General features: G+C 42.0%; 1 protein-coding gene across 1 annotated transcript in view; it reads right to left on the bottom strand.

Moving 5' to 3' along the window:
* Positions 1-1,541: 1,541 nt before the first annotated feature.
* PLEKHG7 (pleckstrin homology and RhoGEF domain containing G7) overlaps positions 1,542-24,286 on the bottom strand; it is a 34,008-nt gene continuing 11,263 nt past the window's right edge. The window contains exons 3-13 of the mRNA XM_014963304.1: positions 23,527-23,676; positions 21,496-21,591; positions 19,316-19,411; positions 18,045-18,158; positions 16,696-16,870; positions 14,659-14,774; positions 13,809-13,902; positions 10,669-10,748; positions 7,863-8,022; positions 4,323-4,420; positions 1,542-1,649 (exon numbers count right to left, since the gene is read on the bottom strand). Of these exons, the coding sequence (XP_014818790.1) occupies positions 1,542-1,649; positions 4,323-4,420; positions 7,863-8,022; positions 10,669-10,748; positions 13,809-13,902; positions 14,659-14,774; positions 16,696-16,870; positions 18,045-18,158; positions 19,316-19,411; positions 21,496-21,591; positions 23,527-23,676 (1,287 nt within the window). The remainder of the gene's footprint in view (positions 1,650-4,322; positions 4,421-7,862; positions 8,023-10,668; positions 10,749-13,808; positions 13,903-14,658; positions 14,775-16,695; positions 16,871-18,044; positions 18,159-19,315; positions 19,412-21,495; positions 21,592-23,526; positions 23,677-24,286) is intronic.

The following is a 24,286-nucleotide window of genomic DNA, read 5'->3' on the forward strand; positions in this document are numbered from 1 at the left end:
CACTCTCTTCTACTCTCCTGCCTTGCCCGTTTACCCCTTGGTATGGAGCCTGAGTGGCTGTTCCTTCCCCAGGAAGCTGTGACAAAACCTCGCCGGTCACGGGCAGAGCGGGAAGGTGTGCCGCAGGGGCCTAGGCCGCATCCAGAGGGTGCTGAACCAGGTAAGCACTTGCATATATACAGCCTCCAGATCATAGCTTGTATGTACGGGTGAACCAGCTCAAGTGGAGAAAACGTGCCACCACATCCTCATGGGTGGAGCTGGGGAGGAGTGGGGTTAGGGGAAGGGCTTGAGCTCGTGACTAGTTCGATCATGGAGTAGAGGTGAATGCGAAGTGAGTGCTGACTTCCCTGTGAGTAATGCGGACAACAGAAATGGCGCTCCTACGATCTTTAGCCTAGCCCTCATCTGTGTGGCTTCTCTGTTCAGTCCCACCTGAAGTGGTTCCTGACACTGAGGGGATATTCCAAGGGCTAACTTCTGCTGAGGGAGACTGGCTGGTTAGGGACAGAAAGTGGGAGAGGTGACCCAGTCACCGAGGGTGGCTTAAAGGGAAGTCTCCCTTTCTCTCCAGACGGTGGCTAATCTCAGGGGTGGGACTGGTGAGAGCACCCTCCCTCTGCGGTAGTGCCCTGCAGGAATGTTGTGGCAAGCAGTCTTGGGCTGTTCTGTGGGTCTCTTCCACAAAAAGAGGGAAAAATGAAGTGATTAACAGGCACACTTCTGGTGTGTGGACCACAGATCTGGGATAGCAGTGAAGTGTTGAATGGTTTGATGCAAAAGGAACACTCAAGCTTGTGGAGCAAACTTGAACTCTAGAAGCTGTGATGGGTGTAAAAAATGCGTAATGACAGATCTACTGTTAATAAAGTGGTGAAAAACCTCAGGTTAAAAAAAAATCCTAATAAAGCAGGGTATTGTGCTTTTCTTTCTTTTTATATATTCTGTAGCATCTCTAGTTTAGCTGAATGTTATATGTAAATATGGCCTTTTTCAAAGAAATTGAAATAATCTCACTTTTAAAAATTAATAGGTGGTCAACACAATATATGTTTTTACTGATCTGCCTCCACAAGCTCAATGTTAATGCAAAAAACATCCTCTAATATTATAGTTTAGTAGTAGAGAGGCATTAACTGTTGGGAGCTATGGCTACAAAATTTTAATTTAATGAAATTTATTAATACAGTTTCAATGATCTTCAAATAGCTGTTCTAGAATTTTCTGGTGAATGAGTTCTCCTCACCAACATAGGTTCCTTCCCCTGTCCCACTTTCTAGGGAGTGACAAGCTGTGTGAAAGCTTCCCTGGATGGTAAGAGCCTTCCCCTAGCTGAAGCAAAGGAACATCTAAGAATGATACATTTATTGCATGTCTCATTTTCCCTCTCCAGTTTATGCCTACATCCCGTAGTCAAAACTCCAAAACTGTCTAGAGAAGTCAGAAATCTGTTAGCTTCAGAAACTTAAGGCACGCTGGAAGAAATAACTGCATTATCACCACAATAGTCTTCTACTGGCTCTTTCAGTGCTGTGCTGACATCAAATTTCAGAGGATTCAGCTGGGAAGCAGAAAGCAGTGCTTTTCTTGGTTTCGTGTTGCGTGGTGTAATTGGAGATTGCCGTTTCTATCTGTGAAATCCATGTTTTCTGTTACATGAAAAAATAATTTGTAAACCAAGACAATCAAAAAAAGTTCCGATAATTCAGATACCTAAACACCCAGAGCCGTTAGTTTTATTTAGCCTTTCTTCAGGCCCATGCTCATAATTCTTGAAGTGAACACGAATTATCCCAGTACCAAGATTCTCCCAGTTGTTCAGGCCACTATGTTGGAGTCTGTGTCTGGGGCCGGGGATTTCAAGTGGAGGTTTCCTTTTTGGTTGGAAGGGAGGATTTTAATGCTCTGATTCTTTGTAATGGTGAAGTTTGTTGCAGGCTATTTTTACCTGGCTTTGTGTAATATTTAATGCTGTCCCTGCAGTTTGGGCTCCCTGTTGTCTCATTAAGACAGCCCCAGTGGTATCAGCATCACAAGTTCTGTCCTCCTCTGAGATCTGTCATGTGCTGCTACTTGAATTTCAGTTTCTAGCATCACGCTGATAGCAGTCAGCCCCCTATCTGCTGTCATCCAGGTATGGGGGCAGGGGGTGATGGCTGGAGAGATGGATTTAAAATACGTAACTTCCTTCTCTCTGTGCTAGTCCAGATGGTCTGTGGCGTGGAAGCTGAGTTGTCTCTGAATTGCTATGATTAGACATTACAAATTAGTTGGCAGCAATAGAAGCTTAAGGTCTAGCTGTGCTTCTCCCACCCCAGGGTTTTTATTTTGCCTGGTCAGGAGCTGCTCTCCCTGCTGTAAGGCATGTAGAGACACTGAGCTTTGATGCAAAGAGTAGAAACGCATGAGAAGGGGCAGCCTGTTCTACTTCATGCTATGCTGGGATTCATCAGTTTTCTTATTGACCCATCTGGTTGTTTCTTCTGTGTGTCTATACCCTGAATAAGTTAAAGACATCGCTTTGAAAACTAGAAAGCTGAAGAGATAAATTGGATGACCTACAGGTCTAAGGAGCCCCTGCAGGGGACATGAGAAGAGGCTGCATGTGCCGGGCAGAGCCCAGCTTCAGCATGGGGTGGTTGCTCTGTCCCCCCTGGAGCTGCTGATGGAAGAGTGCCTGCTGTGCAGAGTGGTGGTGGTAACACAGATGTTTGTCAAGCAGTCATGAACCCATAGGAGGCAGGATTTAAACTGTTGAGCTTTTCAAGGCCGAGGGAGGAGAGTAGGGGCAGGGGGGAAGAGAACAGAGGGCAGGACAGTGATATGGGTGGGATGAGCAACAGCAGTGTGGTTCAGGCCTGTGTTGTCATGGTTTGGGCAAACCAGGACATATGTTTTCACCTGTCTGCTGAGTATTGAGTCTCTGAGAGGTGGGAATGGGACACGGGTTTCACTGCACCGCTGTTCAGTGGATTTCATGTGCTCCCCATGCAGGCAGTAGAACTCAGTGTGGCAATGAGAGGCAGGCGGGCAGGGTGAGCCCAGACCTTGCAAGGGAGCCAGGAGCTGAGACAGGCACATCACAAAAAATCAGGAGGTACAAGAAGTAGCTCACAGCGTGACAACCCTCTGACTGGGATGAGTCAGTGGGAATACGTGTACAGCTTCTTTTGATACAGCTTAGCTAGCTTGAGGCCCTGCTCTGATGGTCCTCACCAGTATTAATCTTATCCAGATCATCTTCTGTTTTGCCTTGCAGGATCTTGTCAGCTAAACCCATGAGCTCATGTTGGCTAGCAAATATTGACCATGCTGAGATTGGGCTTCCTGGGGGCTGAAATAAGGTAGTTGACTTCATTCGACCGGTGCTGGAAAGTCTACCTTTTCTAGGGCCCAGAGCACCCAAATTCTACAAATGCAGTAATGCCTCCACATCCAAGTGAAAGGAAACTTTCACTGCAGCATTTTTTCCTTTGATAAACTGGACTTGGGAGACATTGGTGTGAGGACAGCTTTGGAAGGCAAAGGTAATGTTTCAATAACAGGAGAAGGTAACAACTTCTTGAGTAGATGTCTATAGTAGATACTTCTTCTGAGTACCAACCAGTGACTTTGAAACGGAAAGAATTCACTTGTGAATTTTCATCTGAAAAAAGTCTGTCTACTGTGTTTTGCTTTTAAGAATTAGTATTAGTGGTAGTTAAATTTCTGTGCATTAGCATTAGGGAATGAAATTAAATTTACAGGAGGAAAAAAAAATACTTCTGTGAAGTGCCTACCACACTTTCAGATGTTATATGCAGCGCTGTTACTAGAAACGTGATGTGGTGTGAAAATGAGGGGTAAATTTATATAACAGTGGAATTAATCATACCATCTGTTCAATCTGAAATTGCAAGATGTGTGTCGCGCATAGATGAGCGTGATACAGTTTTGTGATCTGAGTACTACTGCATGTAAGTTGGGGAGGGGAGGATTTGTTTTGGTGTTGACTTCTCCAGAGGGGCTGATGGTCTTAATTTCTGCGACAGTAGAGGTGGCTTTTGGGTTTTTTTAGCAATCAGAAATTACAATGTTTTTCAACAAGAACACGACCTGCTATCAACCCTGGTATAAAATTGGTACGTGTTCAACAGCAAATATTCTGTAACAAATGTGTGAGCCAGAGCACTGGGGTGTTATTTTGTTTTGGTTTTGGTCAATGTCACAACTGTAATAGATTCTTAGCACAGCACGGCCACTTTTAGGCTGAGATCTTCCTTTAGGAAAAGTGTAGTTGTGTAATCAGAGAAGAAAAATAAAGGTATGGTACTGCTACTTACCTTGGCAGTCTCTGTCTGAGCTTGTAGCAAGAAGACTGCTATGCACTGCCGATACCTATTTTCATGCTGTATTAGGAAAGCATTTCGCAGGCTGAAAACTGTGGGAGGAAAAATATGGAAAAATGATATAAATTTCCTCATGCAGCTGTCAGTCTCATTTTATACCACATTGTCTGGCTATGATTGAATAAATGATATATGTAATAATCTTTTCTGATTCTTAATAGGGCAGTGGACCCTGATAGGGTTAGGTTTTTGCTGTACGGGAAGCTTTGTTATTTCAAGAAGTTAATTCTGCTTGCAGTTGTTTTATTTTTAATTCCTTTATCGTTGTGCAGCTAAGGTGCTTTTGAATCTAGCTGAGGATCATTAAGAGAAGATCCCATCCAAAATGGACTAAATCGTAACCGAAGTTAGAGAAAAACAAATATCAAAAATGTAAGAGAAAGGCTCCGTTCTTTATTTGGATTCAAACAAGTCTGCACGATGGCTGCTATGTAGGGCTACGCTTGGGCTGATGGTGGGTTTGGGCTCTCCCTGGGATGTGTGCATGGGTCAGTGCCACTGGTTGGCTGCCGGCAGTAGTGTCTCGCAGGGCCTTGCCCTTTGGTTCCTGCCAAACTTCTGCAGAAGTTAATTGGTGACTCTGGGTGTTATGGGGCAGGTTTCCCTGCAAGGGAACAAGTTAGAACCAATGTCACACGTCTGGAGTGAAGTGGCGGCTTAAGTTTGCTACAAAGCGAGGTTGGGGGAAGAGGAGGGGAAAGCATCTTCAAGTAGCCAAAATCCTTGGGTGGGCTGGTTGTAGAGAGGAAGGCACAGAATGCACTGCATTCACGTGGCATTGCTTTTTTTAAGCTGGAGTTGACGTTGTTGTCAACTAATCGATGGTGAGCAAGGGGTGGGATTGCTTCCCTGTGAGCAGTGGCCCTAAGCAGAGCCCTGCTCCTGAGCCCACGCAGCCCAAGGAGAGCCCAGCGCTCGAGCTGCCAAGGCAAGGCAGCGCTTTTCTGAGTCTGATGCAGTTAACTTATCTAGTTCATACAGTTTGCTCCAAAGCCCTGTACTATGTAGAATGTCTTGCTGCCGTGTAATGCTTCTTGTTCAAGCATTTCCAAGTGCTCTACAGTCAGACCTCAAAATGTTTCTGGAAGATAAAGTGTCCTGTAATCCTACTTTTATCGAAAAGGAAAGTGGAGCACAGACTGGTTAAATTACTGCAGCAAATCAGTCAGCAGCAGAAATTTGTGGCAGCAGAGGGGGTATATTTCAGAATTCGTGCTTTCTGTCTCTCTGTGGTCAATTGGAAATACAAATTTACAGTTCTAAAAATGAATTTTTTGGGCAATGCTCAGCATCAGGCTCCCGGTAATGTTTTCTAAAAGAAATTCTGTGGCTGTAAAGATTACCAGTGGGTCTTCAAACTTAGTGTAAAGCATTATTAGTGGAACAATAATAAGCTATTGCACAGATTAAATCCAAAGCAGAATGTTAAAAGGAAAGTGATCTCATAATCAGAAAGTATGTTGCTACTTGGGATCTTCAGAGATGGGTTCCTATTATTATACTTACATGTAAAGTTAAATCTCTTGTACAAGGTCCTGGCATTTGCAGATATTTCTGCTTTTAGAGTAGCATATAATAGTATAATGTATAATAGTATAATGGTGTGTTATGAGCACACCATTATATCTGTTATCCCTTCCCTGATACATAGCAGGCTAGAATTATCCTGCTTAATTATCAGCCGCCTGCCTGCTGCCAAAGGGATATTTCTATGATATTGCAATATATGGTTCTTTTCTTGTCCTTGTGTTGCGGTACTTTTATTTCCAAAGTGAGATCAACCCTCAGCAAACAAATGTATGCAAAAGTAATTGTTAAATCAAAAATCAGGGTTTCATTTTGATTAATGTGATGGATCACTAGAAGTCACACGCTGCACTTTCTGAGAACATGCTAACTAATCTTTTACTGCCACCAGTAGTAAAAGTCTCCTTGAGACTGCAAATAAATTGGCAGCATTCCCCAAGGTCACACATTTCTGACAATATTTAATCTTTTCTTTTAATCTTCCCCCTCTCTTCCCCCCCCAAGGGACATTTTCCATTGACACTGAAACTTCTGCTTGTTGTTTTGCACAAATGATGGAAATCTGAACTGCAAGCTCCCTATAATTATTTTTCTCACTATTTTTATTGTACCCTATTCCAAGGGGTCCTGTATTAGGATGGGGCTTCCGAGACTACAGGGAAGTAATGGAAACTGCCATAGCTACAGCTTTAATACAGTTGGTAGGTATACATGGGAGAGGAGTCAAACAATGAGGTCCAAAGTACAATGGAGGGTCATAATCGGCAGCCAGAGCCTGGGCTGCAGGAGGAAACTTTGTCTTTTCTGCTGGTTGCAGCTGGATCACAGGGATAGAAAGACCCTGGTTAGAAATCTCTGAATGTAGGAAATGCCGGACTGGGAAAAAAACCCCAACAAATCTTATTCCCATCTTCATGATGGATTTTATGCCCAATTTTGTGTGAGCAAACCAGAGGGTGGCTGCACCGACTTCTCCAGCACCCAGAAGCTGTTGACCTTGCATCTAGTCTGGACTTAGGCAGGAACATGGGGCTGCCCTCCCCTCCACCCCGTGGGTGAGAGATGGCTGCGTGTTTATTTCATTTCTGCTTGGTTGTTAGGGACTTGTTAGGCAGACAGACAGTGCCTGGAGTATATTTTAAAAAAAGGTTATTCTCTGTGTTCATCCCCTTATCTCATATTTAGTCATTTGGCTTTTATTGCCTACTTTTATTTTCTGTCACCATTGATGCTGAATGTTAATTGCTCTGGGTGAATATATTTCAAAGTTATCATACAATTTATAGGCTTTAGGTTTATTTTCCCTACCTATTGATTTCCTACGGAGCACTCTATCTCCCTGAGATTTTCCTCCCAGTCTTTAGGATTAGGATGGCTGACGGGCCATTTCTCTTATATCCCTTTGATACAGGAGGCTCCTGGGTTCTGGGCACTGTTGGACTGAGGTGTGTGAGAGCCTGCATGAACGGCTCAGACCAAGGGGAGTTGTGAGTTTTTCATGCCTGCTCCTTCACCCAAGCTCTGATTTGGTGACTCTAAGGATGTTGTTTTGGCAGGGTTAGGCTGGTCACTCTCTGTGGAGGTCAGTCCTCCTCCCCTCCTCCCCCAAGGACATCTGCAGCAGCAGATGTTATTGGGGCAGTTTTCCCTGGTGATGCATTTGGACATCCGTGAGCAAGGAAGCATTGATGGGGTGATTTCCATCCTCCCTGTAGCTGGTGGTACTCATGGTGCCATGTCTGTGTTAGCAAGTCATGCCTTGCAGTAGGAGCAGAGCTGTGAAGCCAAACAGTGCCTAGGCACCAGCGTTTGCACTAGAGGCATCTGGGGGTGATTTGTGGGCAAACTGTCTGTATCCTTACACTGCCATGTACGCAGTACATTGAGGTGCTATTTATGAAGACATTCAAATGCATGTGGGTACATACCTGTAACGTGGACACGTACCTGTAACGTGGACTGAGTCAACGTTTTTCAGTATCAGCCTGTCTAGTGGGATGGGCTGGTCTAGGACTATGCAAAACGCACCCTCTCTTATGAAGGACTGCAGCTCGGGAGTGAGGGATGGACTGACAGGGATTAAGCCAGTGTCTGAGCCCCCATATTTCTGGGAATAGAAAATTAAATTGGTTAGCTGGTTGTCTGCCATCTGCTCATGAATTATAGGCACTAAACAGCTCTAAATTATGTGATTTCTCTTATCAAAGGTACTCAGACAACTTGTTTGCCTGAGGAACCTCAGAAGAACTCATCGGTACCTGGAGTTCTCTTGCAAGATCACACCATGTACGAATAAACCACAGTAGAAACACAAGTGTTCAAAGGTCTTTTTTATCTCCCCTTTTTCCCACCCCTCCCCCCTTCTTTTAATAGCAGGACTTTTTCTTAGTTCCTTGGATGTGTATTTCCCTACCTCCCCTTGCATACATGCGGAACACAGAACTGCTGGGGCTCCAGATGGGCTGTAGCTCTTCACAGAAGATTCACCACCACATGTGTGTGAGGCAACCATTGAAGAGACTTGCCTAAGGGCACTAGGTCCCTTTGAATCCCTGCTACCTTCATCCCCCCACTGCTAAGGCATGGTGCTGCTGGTCTAGAGCCTCTCACTGCGTGCTTTCTCTATCTCCTCCAAAAGCAGAACATCTGCTTCTTTAAAAAAAAAAAAGCCAAGAAGTCTTTAAATCAGACAAAAACTTGAGATCTAGCACAGGTCCACCTAGCCTTAATTTAGATCAGCTTCATAAACTTAATTAGCTAGATATACTCCTACATTGAAGCTTTAGGAATTTCAGTGCCTTTTTTAGGTGGCTAAATACAGAGAATTTTCATCTATAGAACTCCCTATCTAGCATCTTTCATCAATAATAACTTTCTTAAGAGGAGTCATAATCTCCAGTTTAAACTAGGCGAAAGCAAGATGAAGAGAGGCCATATGCAACAGGCAGCGTTGGAACTGAGAATAAATCCAGCTTTCCATCTATTTTAGCATTTCCCTGTTTGTGGTTTTGGTTTGGTTTGTTATGGGTTTTTTTTCCCTTTTTTTCCTTCTTTCCAACAGTTCCGATATCTCTCGGATAAAAATTTCTTTGGTTGCTGGACTGAGTCATGAGAGGAGCATTAGAAAAGATCTTACATTCTTGAAACTTTTCTGACGTTTAGGACTCCAGTACATCAGAACAACACCAGGAAAATACTACGGTCTTGTAATGTAAATTCTGCCTGTCATAATGTTCCTCTAACATACAGAGCCCAGAAACAGGGTTTTGAATCAGTGTTATGGGTTGTTATTAGCATTAGAAAGTATCACCTGTCCTTCATGCTGATTAGTCACCTGGTATTTTTATCGTCAGATTAATTTTCCAAAGTACATTCAAAATATTTACCAAGCTAAAAAACATAACAGCTGCAACCACGTATATCTGTCTATTATTACCTTTTTGATACGTTTTATTTTGGTAATTAATAGGAAATCATTGAATAGGAAGAGGTAGACGTCAAGGAGTCTCGTGCTTTCTGAGGAGGAAAACAAAAAAGTCAATTTGGTGTGATTATTTTAAGGAATTGCTACTTCTAAGATGAGGCACATCTATGAATCACTGCATCTTACAAAATGCTTTTAACAAAGAAGCATGGTTTCCAACATAATACAGAATTACTCATCCCACCCCTCCCCCCTTCTTTTAATAGCAGGACTTTTTCTTAGTTCCTTGGATGTGTATTTCCCTACCTCCCCTTGCATACATGCGGAACACAGAACTGCTGGGGCTCCAGATGGGCTGTAGCTCTTCACAGAAGATTCACCACCACATGTGTGTGAGGCAACCATTGAAGAGACTTGCCTAAGGGCACTAGGTCCCTTTGAATCCCTGCTACCTTCATCCCCCCACTGCTAAGGCATGGTGCTGCTGGTCTAGAGCCTCTCACTGCGTGCTTTCTCTATCTCCTCCAAAAGCAGAACATCTGCTTCTTTAAAAAAAAAAAAGCCAAGAAGTCTTTAAATCAGACAAAAACTTGAGATCTAGCACAGGTCCACCTAGCCTTAATTTAGATCAGCTTCATAAACTTAATTAGCTAGATATACTCCTACATTGAAGCTTTAGGAATTTCAGTGCCTTTTTTAGGTGGCTAAATACAGAGAATTTTCATCTATAGAACTCCCTATCTAGCATCTTTCATCAATAATAACTTTCTTAAGAGGAGTCATAATCTCCAGTTTAAACTAGGCGAAAGCAAGATGAAGAGAGGCCATATGCAACAGGCAGCGTTGGAACTGAGAATAAATCCAGCTTTCCATCTATTTTAGCATTTCCCTGTTTGTGGTTTTGGTTTGGTTTGTTATGGGTTTTTTTTCCCTTTTTTTCCTTCTTTCCAACAGTTCCGATATCTCTCGGATAAAAATTTCTTTGGTTGCTGGACTGAGTCATGAGAGGAGCATTAGAAAAGATCTTACATTCTTGAAACTTTTCTGACGTTTAGGACTCCAGTACATCAGAACAACACCAGGAAAATACTACGGTCTTGTAATGTAAATTCTGCCTGTCATAATGTTCCTCTAACATACAGAGCCCAGAAACAGGGTTTTGAATCAGTGTTATGGGTTGTTATTAGCATTAGAAAGTATCACCTGTCCTTCATGCTGATTAGTCACCTGGTATTTTTATCGTCAGATTAATTTTCCAAAGTACATTCAAAATATTTACCAAGCTAAAAAACATAACAGCTGCAACCACGTATATCTGTCTATTATTACCTTTTTGATACGTTTTATTTTGGTAATTAATAGGAAATCATTGAATAGGAAGAGGTAGACGTCAAGGAGTCTCGTGCTTTCTGAGGAGGAAAACAAAAAAGTCAATTTGGTGTGATTATTTTAAGGAATTGCTACTTCTAAGATGAGGCACATCTATGAATCACTGCATCTTACAAAATGCTTTTAACAAAGAAGCATGGTTTCCAACATAATACAGAATTACTCATCTCCCAGTCTGCGCTCTCAAAGGCAGCACTTAAAAAATTGTATGCCTTTTGATGATTTTGCCTACTAATATTTGTACCTTGTAGCAGCTACTTCATTATGGAAAAATAACCCTACTTGTCTGCCAGGAAAAGTGGCCTGGATCACCTGGAGTACCTACAAGTACAACAATCAGCTTGCTATAAATCAGAAAATCCTACTGGGTAAACAGTGAACCTTCTGAAAGTGGCAGAGATAAAGAAACAGGGAAGCGCCACCTTTTGCTGGTACCTTTAAATAGTGATATGCTGCCCTCTTCACAGGCTTTTGCAGTGATGAAATGTTAATTGATAGCATCACAAAAGCCTTTCAAAAACTACACTGAATAGTGTTGGCTTATCTTCTCTTCCTAGCTTGGAGGTCATGAGGATGTGCGGAATATAACAACAAATGTCTGTAAGAATACTTCTAAGTCTTTCAGGTTGATCTCCAAGTTGAAAACTCAAGTATTATTGTAATAAATAATACAATTTAACAAAACCAAGAGTAATTTTTTAAGCAACTTACTGCAGGAAATCTGGACTCTACTGGATTTGCAGAGCTTGGTCTTTTGACCTCTTCCTTGTTTATCGTTTTTCTATCCCTTTCCACAAATCTTTCTTTCATTTCCCTTTTTGGTCCCAACTTTATTTCATTTCCAAAATCACCTCCTTTCTCTGCAGGCTTTATTCTTTAGAATCTGTCCTCTGGCTACTCTGTACCAATAGGGCATCTCTGGGTGTGAAAAGCAGGCATGAAATGCCGAGCTGCTCTTCACAGCAACTGGGGTTGGTCAGAACTGTTGCTTCCAGGCAATCTTGCAGGATCCTAAAATACTTTCTGGGGTGTTTGGTTCTGAAAGATTTGGTTTGAAAACTTCTTCTTTCATTAATGTTGCACAAAGCAACATCAGTAGCTACTGAAAATTAAAACTCAAATTAGGTCATGGATCAGCGAGCTGCACGGAGAATACAGAAGCTAGAAGACTAGAAACAAGCAAGTTAATGTGTATTAGATGTCTTATAAAAACTACCCTTCTCTAAGTTTCTATGAAAAGTTGGTAGAGGTTGGTAGAGGTTTCTCCACAGCATCTCTTGTGTAGCAGTAGGCTTTTGTGGGTGTTACACATGAAAGAATTATTTGTTGTATACTCTGTCTACTGCTGTGGAAAAACTTTTCTGTTTCTTTGATTTATACTGCGTTCACAGAGTCATTGAATATCATTAGTTGGAATGAATCTCTAGAGGTCTCTGGTCCAAACCACTACTCCAAGCAGACCAAGTTTTGAATATGTCCAAGAAAGGAGACTCTGCAACCTCTCTGGTCCCCTGTACCAGTGTCCAACCACCCTAATTGTTAATAAGGTATTCCAAACTTGCAATTGTTATGTCTCGCCCTTTAGCTCCATCTGCCTTAAACCAGCCATTAGGCAGTTGAGGACAACCATAATGTCTTCCCTGAGCCTTCTCTCCCTACATTTGAACAAACTCACTTTTTTCAGCTGCTCCAATTACAGGATTATCCAAAAAAACCACACAGTTGTGGTGTTGGTGATCTCAATTTCATTCAAATAAGCACAATTCAGCTAATCTGCAAACTTGTGTTTGTGTCTGTTCAGAATTGTGACTTTAGGATGTGTTTCTGCTGTGCAGCATTATACTTGACTTGTGATTTCATTTTTGTCTTGAAAGATATTTCATTCAGACAAGTGGCCAAATGCCAGGCACTTTTATATTCCAGATTGCAGGCAGCTGGCTGTATTGCTGGGTAAGAGTTACGCTCATACCTCCTTCTCCATTTTCTAATTACGTATTGCAGAATAAATGCAGATGCCTGATGGCCACCCTTGCCTCCTCATTTGCGGCTTGATGTCTCATCCAGAGAGGAATGAAACCAGAGAGAAGCACTGGCAGGAGAGGACTCGGTAGCTTCCTTTCTCCTCTCCCCACCACCCCCTAAACATCAGGAGCAATCTTTTCTTCTGCTCTCCCTGATATTATGCCTTCTCCTCTGTTATTGTAATTCTCCTCATGTGGGAAGAAAAGGAAAAATACTGAAAAATTGAACATGTCTCTTTTTCTGCTCCCTTTATAACAGTAACAGTGGTGGCAGGAGACAGAAAGTGTTAGGTCCTTACTCTCCTCACCTCTGCTTCTGAGGAGGTGATGAAGAAAATGGAAGGCAGGAGCTGCGCTCCTTTCCGCCAAGCTAGTGCTACAGCCTTGCCTCCAGAGATGCGAGTCCCTGCTCTGCCAGGGTGACAGACAGCTCTGAGCAGAGCTGTAGAAATCAACACGCTTGTGTGCGACCACTGTGCTACTCCTGGAGTTAATGGCATGTTGTGTGAGGGCTCTGTTCATAAAAAAGGAAGACACCCGGCAGGAGAACACCTTCCCATTCTAAGGTATCCATCAAAACAGCAGTCTTAGTGGAGACAAAGTATGAAATAAAAAAAAGGAAAGACCTCTAGAATTTTCAGTAATTTTCAATGAACCACATAACAGATCTGGTGCTAGAGAGGTGAGGTATATTGACATTGGTCCCCAGGCACATGGGGCACCTTGTATGGGACAGCCTAAACTTCCTGTGTTCCCACTGCCACGTTCTTGAACGTGACAGTAAAATGCTCCCCTTGAGTGGCAGGCATTGGCCTGTCAAGCTGATTTCTTCAGCACCTGGCAGACTGAATATCCAGATGTGATTATAAACAATAATGCAGATTACTCATCCTTTTGGCGGTTTGGCTGTTCCTCAGTCTGTCTCAGACAAGCTGTACATTTGCTTTTTCTTTCCTGCACCTGCCCAAATACTGTTGCAGAGGTTCATTCTGGGCCTGCCATAATAAAATACGATTCTGTTAAGCTAACTCTTGATACCAGGACATTTAGGGATGTTACCTGCTAGCGTTAGCCTGCCTTCGTGAAGCAGAAGTCTGTTGGCTGAAGACAAAATGTTTTCACTGCTGTTTTCTCTTAAGCTTTGCTTCAAATACTTGACCCAAAAAAAGAGAAAGAGAGAGAGAGGGAGAATGGGTAATTTTGCATATTTGACAATGAACTGGGAGGCAACCAGCAGTTAAAGAAACTGAGCACACATGTGCTCTTATCTCAGCCTAGATACATCACGCAGCTAGTAACTGAGCACTACTATTGTTTAAATGTGTTTACTCTTTTGAAATGTTAAGCTGGGTTTTTCTTTTCCAGAGTGAGTTTAATGGTTTTTGCAGCTCTGCATGTGAGCAGACATAATCCCTGTGTTGAGACTCGCTTGATGATATTAGCGTAAAGCTGCTTAAAGTCTGTCTGTATGGGCCCGGGGGTAACCACAGCAGAAAGTTGCCCGTGTTGCCAGGTATGCTGTGTAATTTTTTGTAATGTTGTTTAAATGTAAATAGAAATTCCTTTGGCTTAGTTTGAGAAGTGAAAGGGGCAAATAATTTCTACTTCGTATCCTTACAAAATGATAGTAATTCTTACATCTATCCCATTTCATTCTTTCCCCTAAAAGCAAACACTGGAGAGTCCCCCTGGATCATACGATTGTGCTCTTTTAGATGCCATCTGAGAGCAACCCATGCTGCCACCCAAGGCTCTCGCACAGATTGTGTGTTCAGCTACACTGTTTGCAGTGTTCAGGCTGGAGCAGCTCCTCTTAGAGCAGAGCCAACCCCAGTGACTATCATGCTATAAAGATGGATAGGAAACTAAACCTTCCTCAAAGAAAAATGCCCTTTAAAAAACTGCTTACCTCTGGGACAAAGAACCTCTTGTCACGATCCCAGACCTGGGGCCAAATTATGACCTCTTGCAGTTGCCTGAACTTCTGAAAGTTGTCCAACCACTTGACTTTACCTTCCAGATCCCCTGAAATATGTGAAACATCAGTTACTGCCAAGGCTGGCAAAATCAGTCCCATTTCTAGATGCTAAATACTGGTTTTCAGAAGCCAAAGCGCCTCATATATGAAGCCCCAGATGAAATCTTGGCCTCATTGTAAAAAATGCCTAAGCTCTTCTTAGGTCAGCAGAGCCAAAATTTCAAACCAGGCATTCAAACATTCTTAAATTCATTGTTAAATGAAAATGTTACTAATCTGACTGAGGAACAGGGGGAATCATATAAAACTCAATTAAACTGTAATCTTAAAAAGTTCTTAAAAAAAAAAAAATCCTGCCTTTTAAAATTGTTTGGGGTGGTGAAGAACAATTACTTTTCATTATACACAGCCTGATTGAAAGACTGTTCAAATTAATGAGAGTTAATTTTGGGGAAGTGGTGCCAGAAGTAAATGAAGTATTTAATTGTGATGGGGGAGCTTCAGAATGTGAAATATGGGGACTAAATTGTTGCCGATTCAGGATCATTATGGGGAAAACCTTAATGGACCTGCAACTTAAATTCCAAGTTTTTATGTTGAGTGATATTTCAAGCAATGGTTTCAGACACACACCAGAAGGAGAATGCTGGGGACTACAGCTGTTCCTTATGTCACTGATTCACTGATCAAAAAATGAAGGCAGATCTTTATCAGCTGTCTGTGAGTAAAGAGGGGTCACTACTCTATCTTTGGTTTCCTTGTCCCAGAGGTATCTATGCTCTGGAAGGATCTATTTCTTTGCCAGTAATATCCCCCAGATATCCCATGGTATTTTGGGGCCATATACCTAAAACTGCTGTTCTCCCAGCAGAAAACCCCAGACTAACGACAAAACCATCTTACTTTCCTGTGGGACCCATTCTGTGCTGAAAAGCATGCCCCTTGTGTGGCCATTAGGCTAGACTCCTCATAAGACTTGGCAAGAAGAGAAAGAACCCAAAATTTTAGATGGCAATTCTGTCATTGGACTATTTGCCCAAGAACAAGGAGCCCCAGGTTTATCTGTCTCTAGAAGACATTAACTCTCTCTCTCTGCATCATCTCCCAAAGAGATGTTCAAGCCTTCAGCCTCCAGGATGGGGGGGTAGGATGGTGACAGAGAGCGAGCCACCGTGCTGGGTGGCTGAAAGCCCTGGTGTGCTGCTGGTGAGGATGAAGCACTGCCTAACACCTCTCCCTGCCAAGATTGGTGGGATAAGTGTTTTGCTGATGCATTGCCCTGTTTTTTATTTCAGTGAGGGCTGTGTGAGGCTTTTGGGGAATAAACCTATCTGCTGATGTACTATAAGACTGTAAGACATTTAGAGATACATTTATAGCTTCCTGAACAAGACTGAATTAATAAATTATTTACTTAAAATGCAGTGAAAAAAAATATTCCTGGACCAATACCTTCTTTTTCCACAATAGCTAGAGAAAATCTGTAGCTGAGATAGCTCTTCAGCTGCTTTACATGCTAGGACCCTGTCATTTAGTGAAAGGTCACTGACATAATATTCCCCTTGTGAGTGCAATTTTATCCTATTAAAGATTAGTCCCAACAAATCCTCCCTAGACATAAACCCAACTCAAAGACTTCTTTGTTTGAAGATCTTTCTTAATTTGTTCCAATTTGTGATCTGCTCTTAATTGTTTTCATGTCACTGCAGGGGATTCCGAGCAAATACAAGTGACTCACTGATTTGGGAGTCCTGTGACCTTGCTCAGAGAGGCTTTGACAGCAAAAGGGTGGCACCAATCATTTCCTACAGAATAAGGAAGGGCTCGGGATTGTAGAAAGGCATGTACATCCTCATTGCATCTCTGGAGGGAGACCGGACCCATTCGCACTCAAAGGACACGAACAAATCGGCCACATAACTTGCTAATTGTTAATCGCACACTTGACTTTTAACCTTAGCTACTTACGTATGGACTTTTCCACCTTCTCTTTAAGTGACCAGATAAAGCCTTTCTCTGTTTCGTCAGTGCTCCTCTTCCAGATGTTGCTAAGGAGGAGGGGATAGCGTGTCAGACGATGCAAAGGAGCGACCAGCAGCTCCGGCAGATGCAGCCTCTTGCACTGTTCGTTTTGCTCACACCACTGCTGAAGAAAAGGAAAACCTGCCTTAGGCCTCAGCTTGCTCCCTGCCCGGGAGGCAGCACACAGTTTTTTGCATCATCAACTGACTGTAATGAGACAGCGACTAATTAAAGATGAACTTCTCACACAGTGGGAGCAAGGGCAGGGTAAAGGCTCTCTACAAGGGGAATGGCATTGCTCCTCCGGGTTCTCTTTCTGCATTGCTGCTTCCCATTTCAGATGCTGTGGCCATGCAAGCAGATCAAGCAGGGCTCTGATTTATCTGCCATTTTAATTTCATCAGGAAAACCTCAGTTATGTTTGAGGGCCACTTTATATTTTGTGTCACCTGCTACTTCCCACTGGGGACCATTTTCCTAGGCACAACTGTAGGAAATTCTTGTCAGGGAGCAAGTGATGTGAAACTCCCAGGCCTTAAAAGCTGCAGAGTTTGGCTGCTACAGAGAGGTCTCCTCCCAGTTTTGGGCTGTCTGTGACAAAATCCCACTTCTTCAGGTTTCTCTTTCTCAGCCTGTAATTTTGAAGGTCAGGCAGAAGCGGTATCACAAAAGAGCGAGCCTGCTCTAGTGCTGTAACTTTACAAAGACATCACTGATAGCTCTTTCCAGCCTTAGAGGGAGGTAAATGCTCACTTACTGGTAGTATTTTGGTACCAGCTTCTACACTTGCTTTATCTATGGTTAAGCAAAACCTGTCAGAGGAGCTAAACCACTGCTGTTGCAGAGGGGTTGCTTGCTGTTCTATCCAGGATGCTGGGTCAGTGAATACCCATGAGTGAGGAAGGCAGCCCGGCTTTCTTGCCAAGGTTCAGCCAAAACCAACCCCACTCTCTCATCACAGACTCCCAAGACCCATGAAAACACTGACATCCTCCTGGATTTTATTCCCCTTGTTTTGGCTTGTATCATATACTCCTTTCCTTAAGCAGAAGGAAGCCATCGTATGCTTCTCCAGTTTTGAGGTTTGTATATGTCACCGCTGATGTGGCACAGTGGTCCCACCCAACATCTAAACCAAGCTGATAAGAGAGAACCCTCTGCAGTTCAAACAATCTGTGTGAAATGTAATCTACACAGTTTTGCTTCCAATGAACTTTCCTAGTCCGCTATTAAAATCCTGTCATAAGGCAGGAAGGCTGAAGACAACGACAACAACAACAAAACCATCACTTTACTTTCAGGTAGATGCCAAAATCTTCTCTCTGTCTCAGGTTTTCCAAGTAGAAGACAGCGGAGGTATAATTAAGGCAATAAATCTGGTGTGTCTGGCAGAGGTCACCCTGGAAAAACTGCAGAAAAGACTTGGAAACTTATCAAGAAAGAAAAAATGTCAAGACAAAGGAAGGAACAATGGCTTTGGTTTTGTAATGTGCATTTTACCTGAGATTTCCTTAGACCTTGGAAAACAGAGGAAGAGGAAAGGGGGAGTCAAAAAAGTGAAGTTAAAAAGTAGTAAAAGTGGTAAAGTAGTCGAAAAACCATAACAGTGCTCAAGCAATGCATGAGAGCACAGTCCTAACAGCTCTGCAGAGGTGTGAAGCATTCTTAGACTTTGTCACTTTATATCTGAGTGTGTTAGAGAGCTCAGAAACGTTGAAACACCCTCAATGACAGTTTTGTCTGTCTCACACAAGCATTATTGATAAGAATGCCTGAAGTTATAGGTAATGGGGGTGAGAAGCCAAGATCTAGCCTCGCTTTCCCTTTTTAAAATCCTAACCCTGTTTTAGTATTTCCCAAGAAGTTTACTAATGGCCCCTACTGCTGGGGAAAGTTCAGGTCTGGGAATTTATTTTCTGTCTGTATTAATAATTCCAACTTTTCAGTCCTTGGGAAGTTGTGCAGGAAATGCTACCCATGTGGGAGAGCCACTGGGCAGTGCCGTTTGGACAACCACCTTGTTTGCTGTGCAAACCCCAAAGGGTTGCAGGGACTTGCTCAGCAGTGGCAGGATTGCTCTGCCTCTCTGTTGCTTAGCAGACACAGGCCATACTGCAAGAGGCATTTCAGTCCCACTGAGCTCTTAATTAAGCATTTGAATAGGCTTGTGGATCTGGTGCATGGAGTAAAGGAAGGAGTGGAAGGAGGCAGGGAACATCCAGCAATGGGGCTGGGGTCTGGTCTCAGGGAAACATAGAGCAAGAAGCTCACCTCTGCCTGTGGCAAAGTCTCCTCAAGGTCTGGGATGCTGTTCCCCAGGAAGGGAAAATATTTCCACACTTTGTTCCACATATAGAGCGCCTTTCCAGGACCACCTCAAATATGGCAATGAATAAAAAGTAAAACAATCTACTGACAGGAGGTGCTTGAGGCTGAAACCAAACTGCCTTTGACAGATGGCTTGTCCTTGACTGACTTGATTGCTCTAAAGCACCAGCATGCTATGATAAATGGTCTGCTGCAAGGACCTGCTGATATTAAGCAAGAATACTTCTAATTATGTTACCTTTCTGAGTATGGAGCTGAAATCCATAGGAGAGCCGGACTTGCTGATATGCTCCTTCACAGTTTCAAAAAAACTTTTCAGAAAACCGAGACTTATCTAAATAATGGGAAAAACAAACAAACAAAAAAGCCCCAGAAGAAATAAGCATCAGTAATCTTCTGAGTTAAGCTTAAAACAACTTTATTTCCCATCTCTAGCCTCTTCAAAGGTTTCAAGCCTAAGAATATACATATCTACCCAACATTGCCAGAATTAGCTTCAGAATTACACCTGGAATGCTTTAATTAGTCAGAACCTTAAACAAATCTATACAAATATCCACTGACATTGTTATAATGCCATATGTCAAAAGCTTTGAAACAAGATCAGTTATTACATTAAAACTTATATTAGAGTAGCAGCTGTATTTAACATGAATTGACATAAAAAATTGCATCAGATGAATGTTATCTACTGGAAAATGCTGCTTTTGTCTGACAGCTTTGACAATTTAGGAAGTCTTCATGGTCATTTGAAGAAGATACCATCTTTCATAGTTTACGTTTATTTCATGCTGTCAGAGATGAGAGAAATATTGATAAAATGCTGTAAAAAGTTACATATTCCCTATAAGTTAACTGTGTATGTTTGCACTGGATTCAAGGGGGCCTGCAGAGTCAGTCAGATGTGGGTGAAAGCCTGCTCCAAACCTGCACTTGCCTCCTAAATTTGTTTGCACACAAATTGATGAACAGGCTCAGCTTTAGACCAAATTTTAATCCAGAAAGGAATATCATCCTCTGTGGTACTGCTACAAACTGCTGTTGTAGCTGCACACGCTGCTTGCTTTGGTGTACTTATAGAGGCAGGGTTGCTTATAGGAGGATGCTTATTGTTTCATTTTGACAAGGGTGCATTTCACACCTTATACGGCATGCATTTTTTTCATAGAGTCAACCTGTTGTCAAGAAGAAATGCTTGCTGTAAAATGCATGAAAAAAAAAAAGCATAAAAAACATTGAAATCAGCTAACTTCTCCTACATATTATCACTGTTTGATATACAAGTATGCATAATAGATGATCATTTATCATCCTCATTAATAACGGCAACAAAATTAGAAAGCAACAAAATAGGAAATGCATTAAAGATCATTCTCTCAAGACATGACCAAGCTCCAGCCAAACTCAAAGTTTTTGTGATTGCTAAAGGGGATGCAGCAGTATACCCCACTCCCTTCTTTGAACAAGAACGAAGGAATCAGCAGCCACAGTCAGCTGAACTCCAGCAGTTAGCTACATGCATGGTCTTAGCCCACAACAAGCACAAGGTGAAACATATCAGCTAAAGATCTCTTTCCTTGTTATCTCCAAACGTGCTCAGGTGGTCACTCACAGTGGCTCATCTGGTGTGTGGTGAGTCATTGAGCAGACCTCATGTGTTTGAGCTCTGGCTAATTGTTCCTGCTCTTAAGAGTTTTCCTGCTTTTACTGTTTTGGCTAAGAAGGGAGATGTTAACCGTAAAGGCAAGGGAATTGCAATAAGGGAAACAACTTAAAGCAAGCAACTGGTTTAGGGTGTGTGATGTGTTTGTGAGCAGTTGTTCAGCTTAAGCAGCTGAAGAGCCCCTTCCAAAATTCACTTCGCTGTTAAGGGTGAGGTGTCCTGTAAAAGAGCTATCAAGGTAAGAAAAAATTCTATTTTGTTTCTAAATATATGTAAAAGCAATTTTGGAAACCTCAGCTGGAGAGGGGCGGTCATCATTTTGCTCTGCCTGAGTGGCATAGTAGATAGCAAAGCCTTTGTGCCCATCTTTTTGTGAAAGGAAACTTGTAGTTATTGTATCTTACTGTTTTTCTGTGAGGTGCAAGTTTATCTTCACAAATCCTTTTGAAAGGATGCTGCTTAGGAGAATTAGTCTCAAACTTGTTTTACTTTAGAAACAACTGTTAAATGAGCTCTCCTCTGTGTTCAAATGCCTGTTTATCTTTTGCTGGAAGCACATGAGAATAATTTGCACTTGTGAAGTTTGACCCCCACTGATATACAAAATAGAAATGAAGGAAAGACTAGTTATTTGGAATAAGTTCCAAATGTGATTATTGAATCTGAATAGAAGCTTTGTAGGTGGTTTCTCATCTCCTTTTTTTGTGCTGGTTAATTTCAGATCTCAGTAAGACTTTTGTTTTTATTTTACTCACCTTGTTTAACTCCTCTAAGTTTGCAAAAAGTCTCCACAAATCCACATCCAAGAGAAATCCATTACTCTGGAGGCATTTTAGAGTGTTCATAAATATCTTTAAAAACAAAACAAATCCACGTTATTTACTATTTTTGCCAAATCAATCTTTTTTTTTTTTTCCCCTCAAAAAGAACATGTTTGCACTGCAATTCTCTTGAAACAATCATTTGATTTGGGGAGGGTAGAAGAGAAACTTTTCCTGACTTGCCTGAAGGCTAAATACTGGGCTTTGTGTGAGGAGGAGGGTATGAGTGCTGGCTCTGCGGCTGCCACAGAGGCAGCTGTGTCCCTGCTGTGCTCTCTGGTTGAGTAGGGGCAACTGAGCCCCATGCAGACCCATGTGAAGGAATTAATAATAACACCAGAGTCGTGGTTATAACTTTCTATGACCTTTATAAATGCTTTCCTTCTTACCGCGTGCATCTGCTGCTATATAAGTTGTTTAGAGTTCCTATGGGGGAAAAAAAAAGTTGCAATAGCGTAAGTAGAGCGCTTATGAAGGTTTTTAATCTCTTTGGATTGTTTTATTAACCTGTATTGAGTGAAAACTTTGTGTATTTATTGGCTGTTTAAGTTTTTATATTATTTAAGCTCTGATGGTGATCTTGAGCTGTGCTGAATCTGACCTAAATCTGACAAAAGCTTAAAAAAAATGTAGATTACCAAGTAGAATTTTTTGTGTATGTGTGAAAAGCATTAATGAAAAAACCTATCACCTAGGTGCCAAGACTGAAGAGCTAGTGAGAGTGCTTGCTTAGCTTTGTGTAATTCTTTAGTTGCCATGAACAGTTAACCTGGGAGCTTAAAGGGGATTTATGGTGGTCTTAAAGCTCCCTGTGGGGATTCATTAAAATCACTGGAATATTTCAATACCTGGAAGCACTTAGTGTAGCAGGTATTGGTAAAGCTGGCTGTCCAAATTCAATGGGTTCTTTCTTTGGCAGGAGAGTTTGGGAAGCTGGCACGGACTGAATGGTTTATCATTCACAGGTCACGCAGGGCTGGCTAAGGCTTGTCTGTGGGTTCCTAGAGCAGAGTCAGCAGGGGGCCTGCATGTCTTCTGTTATCCTCACCTGTCCCAGCATTCACCTGTTTTTAATCTTCTCAGATCTCTAGACAAAGTGTATAGAAGGAAAGACACTTCCATCTTGGCTTGGACCAAAGGTCCTGTCATCCACTTCCCTCTCTCTCCTTGCTCTGCCCCACCAAGGAGTTCAGCCCACTCCTCTATTTGTTCCCTTTTTGTTGCAGTATTTCTTGTACTGCCTGGGCTAACGTTTCTGCAACATGGAAAATGTTTCACTAATCTTTTTCTTTTGACTAATAAGAAAACAGAAATTGTCTGTGCAGAATAAGAGAAAAATAATAGGAATATATATAGGGAAGATCCATTGTTTTAAAGGGGTACGTTAACTTTTGATCTGTGACAAATGCAAATGGTGTATCTATTCTTCTAACAGTGTGCAGTATTCTGGTCCATATTTCAAAATTCTTAAAATTCACCATGATGGAGGCAATTTGGGGGCAGTACTTTTTTTTTTTTTAGTTTGCTTGATTTCTGGTAATATTAGAACTATGAGTCTGGTGAATTCTGAGGTTTTCATGCTCTAGTCAGGATAATCTAACCACAGCTCTATATGAAATTAAAAGAAGAGTATAATGTTATAGACTAGCAGTAGAGAAATATCCAGTGTAGTCAATTGGAGAGTGGCTTCAGTTCAGTGTTAGAAACTACTGGAAGGATCTACAATCAGGTAATGTTTGCAAAGCACTATAAAGTGGTTCCCAGAAGAGGAAATGCAATCAAGAGGATAAAACACAGAGGGAACTGTGAAAACAGGATGAGCTGACAAGATGAGAGAAAAACCAAGAGCTTATGTCATTCCCGCATAGACACCCAGTGTGCTGTTACAGGTGGCTTTATGTCTGCAGTGCTGACAGCAGGGAAAATAATGTTTCATTATTTTTGAGGATTAAAATCTGAAGTTACCGTCTTGAGAACCAGCAAATGATCCAGAAAGTAAGTGCATTCACTTGTGAAAAGTTCCCACACTGCTGCTTCTTTTTTCACTTCTAACCGGCTGTCGACATCTTTCTGCTCAGTCTGTTGTGTCTTTATAAATTCATGCCAGGATTTACTCTATTGATTGAAGAAGAAAGAAAACCACTGACTGTTGCATCAACTGCTTTAGACCTTATGAAAAGAATCTATGATGTTTGCCCATGTAAAGAGCCTGACTGCCAGTATTAGCCATTCTTCTGAAAGCTTAAAGATTCCTTTAAAAAGATTAAAAAAACCTGTCAGTTTCCTCCAAAATATTTATAATACGAACACACTCAATTTGAAAGTATCACAGTGTGATAGTCTATTCATAGGATGCTGTATCAAAAAATACCGGGCTGCTTGCAAATGCTAAGGAATTTAATCTGTCGTGCTGCTGCTGGAAAGCAGGGATAGATGATAACTTCCTCTTTTCCAGATGGTAAAATCAAGGTACCAAGGCACTAGGTCTTCATAGGTACTCAGATATTGTTTTGTTTAGTCCTAAGGTGGACACTACCACATTACTGACTTGCTCCAAAATGAGACATTCACATGTAAATTAGGCATTCATAGGAGTCCTCAACAACCAAGTCTATGGGGAGCTGCGTATAACGGCCTGCTGGGAGAAACAAAAGGTCTGCTTTGGAGGGGTGATGGTTTTAGACGTGGGTTATCTGAATATCACCCTAGTAGCCCGATCTTGGTA

This window comes from Calidris pugnax, unplaced genomic scaffold (genome assembly GCF_001431845.1).
Source record: "Calidris pugnax isolate Ruff unplaced genomic scaffold, ASM143184v1 scaffold44, whole genome shotgun sequence".
Lineage (NCBI taxonomy): Eukaryota > Metazoa > Chordata > Aves > Charadriiformes > Scolopacidae > Calidris > Calidris pugnax.